Source organism: Malus sylvestris, chromosome 14, assembly GCF_916048215.2.
Source record: "Malus sylvestris chromosome 14, drMalSylv7.2, whole genome shotgun sequence".
Classification (NCBI taxonomy): domain Eukaryota; kingdom Viridiplantae; phylum Streptophyta; class Magnoliopsida; order Rosales; family Rosaceae; genus Malus; species Malus sylvestris.
In genome coordinates, this window is record NC_062273.1 from 12,441,422 (window position 1) to 12,449,597 (window position 8,176).

At 37.9% G+C, this 8,176-nt stretch overlaps 1 protein-coding gene across 2 annotated transcripts; it reads left to right on the top strand.

Moving 5' to 3' along the window:
* The first annotated feature begins 2,576 nt into the window (after window positions 1-2,576).
* On the top strand, window positions 2,577-7,735 carry LOC126600344 (histone-lysine N-methyltransferase, H3 lysine-9 specific SUVH1-like). 2 transcript variants are annotated; one of them, XM_050266928.1, is made up of 4 exons: window positions 2,577-2,746; window positions 3,327-5,714; window positions 6,792-6,884; window positions 7,136-7,735. In XM_050266928.1, exon 2 carries the CDS (start codon window positions 3,516-3,518, stop codon window positions 5,661-5,663), a length of 2,148 nt encoding a protein of 715 aa, XP_050122885.1. In that variant the 5' UTR covers window positions 2,577-2,746; window positions 3,327-3,515; the 3' UTR covers window positions 5,664-5,714; window positions 6,792-6,884; window positions 7,136-7,735. The 2 variants fall into 2 exon arrangements, with proteins under 2 accessions (XP_050122885.1, XP_050122884.1); XM_050266927.1 differs by lacking the exon at window positions 7,136-7,735 and having other exon boundaries at window positions 6,792-7,026.
* Window positions 7,736-8,176: the final 441 nt, after the last annotated feature.

An 8,176-nucleotide genomic window follows, 5' to 3' on the forward strand; every position in this document is an offset into this window, starting at 1 on the left:
TCTCACTACACCTAGAATGTGTGGACTTTTTTAAAATCCTAAGACCATCTCCAAAGGAGATGTCAAATCCTAAGTGGAATGTCATGTAATCAAATTTGAAAGTAGAAGCAAACTCCAACTGATTTGTCAATCCTATATGGATTGAAATATGAGTTTTCATATGTCAAATTTGACATATAATAAAACGTGATGTAAAATTATTTTTAATTATTTTATTGTGTGGGTCCCATTAATGCACCTATTATAGATCGTCAAAATTTATTTTAATTTTCTTTTTAAAATGGGTCATACAAATATCATTTATAACAAAAAAAACATATCAGTTAGAAAAAGGAGAAAATCTAACTTTGCCACATCAGCCATCAAATTAAAATTTGACATTTATTTTTTGACATCTCTTTTGGATATGCTCTAATCGACTACCGTTGGATTTGAATGTATTCTGATTTCAAAATCTTTTAAAATCCTCTTTTTAAAACTATAATTGACTACACCCGCATTTTAAAGTCTATTAAAATTCTATCAAATTCTAATTTAACTACCTCTAACCCTCACTCTTCATTAATTACCGAAATCTGAGATTTAGAAGGTTAAAAAAAGTGAAATTTACGTATTAGAAAGACAAGTGGTAAATTTGACAGAAAAAAAGGACAAGTGGCAAAAGGTAGGGTACTTTATAGGCCAAAAAAATATAACGCTTATCATGTCCTTTAAGCACCGTTTGGTATGGGACGGAACACGTTCATCCCATAGAACGAATTTTGGTTAAATTTCTGTTCCACCTCCCCCTTGGAACAACTCGTTCCACTCCCGTGGAACACAAAATTATAAAATTTTAAGACAAAAATACCCCTTATCTTTTTCAATATTTACACCATACAAATCATAAAACAAACCCAAAATTCTAGGGAAAATTTGAAAAAATAACCATAATATGGACCCCATACAGAATTATAACCACCATTTTAAGTTTATGATCATTATAACCAAAATTTGATATGCAAGTACTAATATACCCCTAATGGGTGAAAAGTTATAAACTTCCTCATGTTTTTATCTGTGAAAAAACTAAAATAGCCAATCGCTCTTTGCACTAGCTCGTCTCTTCCCGGAAAACTGGTTACAAGCAAGATCAATGAACGACTTAAATGCTGATAACTGGAGTTGGATCTCAACCTATGAGCTATGTTAACTTTATCCTTATTGCCTAGGAAACGAGAATGGAAAGCCTATAACATTTCAAAGCCCGTTCAGTAAACTTTTGAACCTTAGCAGCAACTTCTACCTTCAAGACCTCATCTCCATTGCTAGAGGTGCTATGCAACTTATCAAAAATAAAAAGGGTAACCAATAAAGCAAATGGCACATCAATTCCAGGATTAAAAGGAAATAGATGGCAAAGGTGATCAGCAGACAAAATAAACAATGCCGCATTACACTTGTAGTTCAAAGAAAATTAATAAAAGGAGAGGACATCCAAGGACTTTAGGGTGTGTTTGTTTGGCCTCGTTAAGTTTCACTGGACTGGACTGGATTAGACATTAGTGTAGGCTTGTGTTTGTTCTAGGCAGGATTAAGTTTAATGGGACAAAGAAGGACTCTCCTCGACTAGGTCCCTCACTAGGAGGTCTTAGTGAGACCCCCAAAAAAAAAAACAACGGGATTGCTAGTCCCCTCTCCCTCATCTACAAGCAGCGAACCAAGTCCTTCTTCTTCATACATGACTAGCAGCTGCAGCCTCCCTTCTCCAGTAACCAGAGCAGAGACAACTCTCGCTGATCTCCACCATCCCACAAACCCAACGCCGATTTGTCTTCCGCCATCTGGGTTGACCCGAACACGGTAAAGACATGTCTTTTGCTATCTTAGACTACGTGCACATCGTTCTCAAAACCTCACAAACGCCTAAATTTCCACCCTTACCAAATACCTGCTTCCGTTGATTCTCCCCCACCAATCGCGTTCTGTCACGAGAATTCAGCGAACCGTAATCTGAATATGTGCGACAGATAAGGTGAGCAGTTAGTAGGAATTGGGAATTTTGAAAGGTGTTTGGTTGGTGAGAAAATTAATAGAGAAAATGGAATTGCAATTAGTAGAAATTGGGGATTTATAAATGTGATTTTCAGCAAATGGGAATCTGTGCAAATGGGAATTCCATGAAAGCATGGTTGATAGAGGTAAAACGATTTGTGTGTCTAAATTGGAGAGCTTTCAGAAGCATGGTTGATGAAGGAAAAAACATGTGTCTGAATTGGAGAGCTTTGAAAAGCATGGTTGATGTAGGCAAAGAGGATTGAGATTTCGAGAGATATAGGAAAAAATAGAATTAATAAGAAAATGTTAATAGATAAGAATTAAATAATATAATTTGAGAGTTTGTTAATAATTTTGTTTTTTTATCCAACATTGCACCAATCATTTTACTAAGTTAGTCCAGCTTGATTTAGTTTAAACCAATCCAACTTAGTTCTTGAAACTAATTCAGTCCAAAATAATTTGGTACAACAAACGTAACCTTAAGGAATAAAATTTATTATGTTAATAGTATATTAGTATTTTCATATCAATTTTTAGTTATAATTACCATAAACTTCAAATGGCTGATCCCAAAATTCATTCATCTTCTCTCCATCTTCTCTGCCGCTGCCTTTCTTTTCCCGTAGGCCTTCCTCCTCATCCTCTCCCGTAGCTGCTGCATCTCCAGGTTCGATCTTGATTTCTTCCATAGCCGCTGCATCTCCAGGTTCGATCTTGATCTCTATAGATCTTTAATTTTTCTTTTTTGATTGGGTTTTACTTTTTCGTTTTCTTGATTTTTCCATGGACAATTTCAATTTTCTGGGAAAACAGGATGATTATGAGAAAATAAGTTAGTTTTCTTGGTTTCACTGGTTTAACTTGTGAATTAAAGGTAACTTTTCTCACTTAATTTTACGATATACCTCAATTCCTTTGTTTGGTTGCTGAGAAAAGTCTGAAAAGTGAAAACCGTTTTAGTTTTGATTTTATTTTCTCATTATACAACTTAATTGAAGGTAATTTCTTACTTGTGGGAAATCTGGGAAATTAAAGTGAAAACTGGGAAATAAAAAGAATTTTAGTTGAATGATGTGTTGCATGTGGTTTCTGGGTTCGGATGAGCAAAAATCCTTGTGTCAACTTAGCTTAAGCTTAAAGCGAGTTATTATTTCAATTTACTTTATTTTCCACCAACAAAATAGTGTAGTAGTTGAATTTACCTTCACCCTATGAAAATATATTAATTTTGGGTAAATTTAGTTTTTATCGTCTCTCTAATTTATTTAAAACTTTGCATGTTGCAGGAGATTAGTCAACTTTGTATCTGCAAGAACTCTGCAAAGATTACTGCTTATTTTGCAATGTATTCTGGTTGAAATGGTTGCAATTTGATGCTGTGACAAGTTTATGTTGTGGCTGTTTCGTAGTGGAGGCAGTCTTTCTTACCGGATTTGTTGTAGCTGAAAACCGTGCTTCTTGCCTGAAACGATTTAATGGAACAAAGTTTAGGTCAAGAGTCTGTTCCTGGTTTTGGGTCACTTGACAAGTCTAAGGTTTTAGATGTAAGGCCTTTGAGGCGTCTTGTTCCGTTGTTCCCGTCAGCTTCTAATAATACTTCATTTTCAACTCCACAAGGTGCTGCTCCTTTCGTTTGTGTTTCTCCTGCTGGCCCTTTCCCACCCGGGGTTGCCCCATTTTTTCCGTTCTTCATTTCACCAGAGTCGCAAAGGCCACTTGAACAAAATCTGCAAACACCTAGTGGTAATGCATCTTTTGTCTTCAACAACCCAATATCAAATGCAGTCCCAATTAATTCATTTAGGACGCCTCCATCCGCAGAAGCTAATGGAGATACTAGGACAGCAAGAAGGCTTGCTCGAAGTCGTGGTCAGCCACAATCCCAAAGTGGGAATGCAGAGGAAGATGGTTTTGATGGAGAAAATACAAGGAAGGTAGGGAGCTCAAGGAGTAAGTTCCGGTCCCAAAAGAGGACAAGGGGTGGCCAGGACATTAATGTTGCTTTGCCTGATGTTGACATTGATGCAATAATTGATAATGTTCTTACAACATATACCAATACATTCCAACAAACTGATGGTGACAGGGAATCGCTTGTATATGCACTCACGTCCTATGACTTGGTGCGAAGAAGGATTACACAAATTGAAGAGATGAAGGAAAGAATACCTGGAGCCCCTAGAACAGGACGCCCCGATCTAAGGGCAGGAACACTCTTCATGAATAAGGGAATTAGGACAAATGCCAAGAAGAGGATTGGTGCAGTGCCTGGTGTTGAAGTCGGGGATATTTTCTTTTTCCGAATGGAACTCTGCTTGGTTGGGTTACATGCTCCAACTATGGGTGGAATTGATTACATGGGAGTCAAGAACAGTACAGAGGAAGAGCCTTTAGCATTGAGCATTGTTTCTTCTGGAGGATATGAGGATTCTGTGGAGGATTCGAATGTGTTGATATACAGTGGCCAAGGTGGTAATGCTAGCAACGATTTCAGGAGAGATAAGGAAATGAAGGATCAGAAGCTTGAAAGGGGTAATCTTGCTTTGGAGAAAAGTTTGCATCGGGGTAATGATGTCAGAGTAATTCGAGGTTTAAAGGATGTATCTAATCCAACTGGGAAGGTATATGTCTATGATGGTCTATATAAAATTCACGAATCATGGGTCGACAAGGGGAAGAGTGGTTGCAATGTATTTAAGTATAAATTGGTAAGGTTACCTGGCCAGCCTGAAGCATTTACCATTTGGAAATCAATTGAACAGTGGAAAGAAGAAACTACTACTACGAGGGTTGGACTTATATTGCCTGACCTTACTTCCGGAGCTGAAAATTTACCTGTTTCCCTGGTAAATGATGTTGATGGTGAGAAAGGCCCTGCACACTTCACATATATTTCTAGCCTGCAGTATTCTAAACCGGTGAATCTTACAGAACCCTCTGATGGATGTCTCTGTATTGGTGGGTGTCTCCCTGGTAATTCCAATTGCTCTTGCATTAAGAAAAATGGAGATTTTCTCCCATATACTGCAAATGGGCTTCTTGTGAACCAAAAATCCTTACTGCATGAATGTGGTCCATCCTGTCAGTGCCCTCCTAATTGTCGGAATCGAGTGTCTCAAAGTGGCCTGAAAGTTCGTCTGGAGGTGTTTAGAACTAAGGATAAAGGTTGGGGTCTGCGGTCTTTGGATCCCATCCGCGCTGGTTCTTTGTTATGTGAATATGCAGGACAAGTTCTTACTATTTCTGGGGTAGAAGAAATGGGGGGTGATTATGAAGACGATTACATTTTCGATGCTACTCGTACCTGTCAGCCACTCGGGGTTCTGCCTGGTGATTCTACAGAGACTTCAAAGGCCCCATTTCCTCTAATTATAAGTGCAAATACTGCTGGAAATGTTGCTCGTTTTATGAATCACAGCTGTTCTCCAAATGTACTTTGGCAGCCAGTCTTAAGGGAAAACAAAAATGAGTCTGACCTCCATATTGCGTTTTACACGGTTGGACACATACCTCCTATGACAGAGTTAACATATGATTATGGGATGGTCCCTCAAGAGAAAGCATACCATAGGAAGAAAGTGTGCCTTTGCGGGTCAATAAAATGCAGAAGCTTCTTTTACTAATGGGTGTATCATATGAGGATGATCTTTGATAAATTATGCTTCTAGAAAAAGGTTAGAGACCTTCAGTTTCCTGACTGAGTTTATTTCTTACTATGATACTTTTTCTGTTTGTCTTGTTTTCTTGTTTTATCATATAAATGCTTCTTAAATTAACCGGACTTTAAAGAGTGATTAAATCTTGAACGTAGCATGAATGATCATGAAAACAGTTTACGTTTGGCACTTAGTAGTGGTTTTACGGTTCATGTTATCATGAAATATGTTGATTTTGTATGAATATCTCACCTGTTTGAAGACAAAATATGTAGAAGGAACATTCTTTTCCTAAAATGTTGGTTCAGAAAATGTGTAAAGGATTCGATTCTGTGTGTTGTGTCTTGGTTGAATCAATTTTTGTTTCAGATTCCAAAGTAAAAGTTTGTCATTAACACCAGTCTAGTATTTGGCGTTCACTTGGGTCCTGTTTATCCATGATCCGTCTTTATTGTATATCCACATCCCTGCCACCTTCAGGCCAGCAATCCTTATCTTTATTGTTGAATCCTGTATTTAATAGTTCAATGCCATAGCCACCTATGCGTTAAATTTTCAAGGAACTGTCTTCACTTATTACACACTGCATGGTGAGAAGTGAGAATATCATAAACCAGACGCAGAAAAGTAAAACTAGGTCACAGCCCATCTGGCATTGATCTATTTGCGATAACAAGTTTTAGAGACAATGGGTTTGCTTGGAACTAACTAATTAGTGCAGTTCCATCCTTGTGATTAGTAGAATGCCATTTGGATCATTACTCACGTCCGTAAATATGAACGCTGCATCATAATTTAATGTTAGCATGATTAATGGATTTTTCCTTAAATTTAAGCTAAGTCATGAATGCCTTCCCGATCAACTAACTATACTTTTTCTGAGGAACCTTGATCTTACGTATCAGGATTGACAATCTTGTATCAAATTTTGTGTCTTGTAAACTTATATAATGTAACTATGTTGCTATGGGCATATATGATTTGCTCTATTTCCGTACTGACACTTCTCAGTGTCCAAATATTTATACGCGACTTCATGTTTTTTCTATTTAAATGAAGTTCTTACCCTTCCATATTGCCCTGTCCCTTGTGCAGTTGGTTTGTATTACTTGGCGGAAAGAAGGGGGTGATGCGGTATGTGTGTCCTTTTGCTGTTTTCATTACCTTGGAAGGCATCTGGTTTCACAGGTATTGAGGAACATCATACTTCCCCCTTGTGACTTTAGTTACTGGGCACATGCGAGATCCGTTCTCAGCATTGTCAATGTACTATTAATGTATGAAGTTTGTAACATTAAAATTACTAGGAGATTTCCTGTGGATTAGTTTATTTACTTGTGTGTGGTTTCCTTTTTAGTGGAAAAGTAGGTTTCTTCTTTGTTTATTAACGACTTGCTTTGTGGAATCGGAGGACCTAAGCCCCATGTGCTTGTGCACAGGGTTATAAGCGCATTTGCTCTAGGGCATGCACCGGCTTCCATCTGTGCGTGGGCTCATGTTTTCCTTCAGGCCCCAAGCTTGTTAGACTGGAGACTGGTGACGGTTACTTGAGTCATGTACCCTAGGAGTAGGAGGTTAGTAGAGGTTCTTCTGGTAGAAGAAGAGGTTGTTGTGACTTGTACCCTAGGAGTAGGAGGTTGGTACTTACTGCTTGGGCATTTGTACGACGAGGTCTGCTTTAGGTGTGTGGTTGATCTGAAGTGAATTTAAGGTGAGTATCGGCATCGGTAATTTAGTGTCTACGATTCTACGGTACATTTTAATATTAGTGGGCGAATAAAATGATTTAGTGTTTTGCTTGGCCTCTCTCTCTCACTGATTCCCTCATGGTGAGTTTGGTTCGTCGACTAAACTGGGGGCAGGACAGTAGCAGAAATTCTGTATGAGTTATTTTGTGCTAGTTTTATCACTTGGAAATTATGTATCTACATGTCGTTTTCAATTGTCACAGTTAGGTTGTCTTTCCAAGTCCAATGGGGCAGGCCGTCATAAATTCTGTATGAGTTATTTTCATTCATCTTTATAAGTTCCGATTCAAATATTGCATTTGCACCTTCGTTATGCCCTCCTAAGACAGGACTTATCTGTTTGATAGTCTTAAAGCAATATGATTAAAGTATTACTAAACGGGAGAATGACTTACATGTCACCGTGGTAGTGTTCCGTGACCCCTCTTGAATTTCTTTAAAACCAAAATTTGGATGAATTGAGTGAGGACTGACGTAAAAAAGAAGGTAGTGTGCTACATTTACCATCCACTTGTACCATTATTTATATTCCTTGTATCATCATTTGTACCGTTTTCCTAATAAAAGTAGGGTCCACCAATGGACGTGGATCCCATCTTTATAAGAGAGTTAGTATAAATGATGTACAACTAGATGACATTTTTGAAAAAGAAAACTAAAAGGGACTGTATATGTTATTTTTGTTTGGTTGGAAAGGACCAGACTTATCCGAAATCCAAAGATGATGTGGAA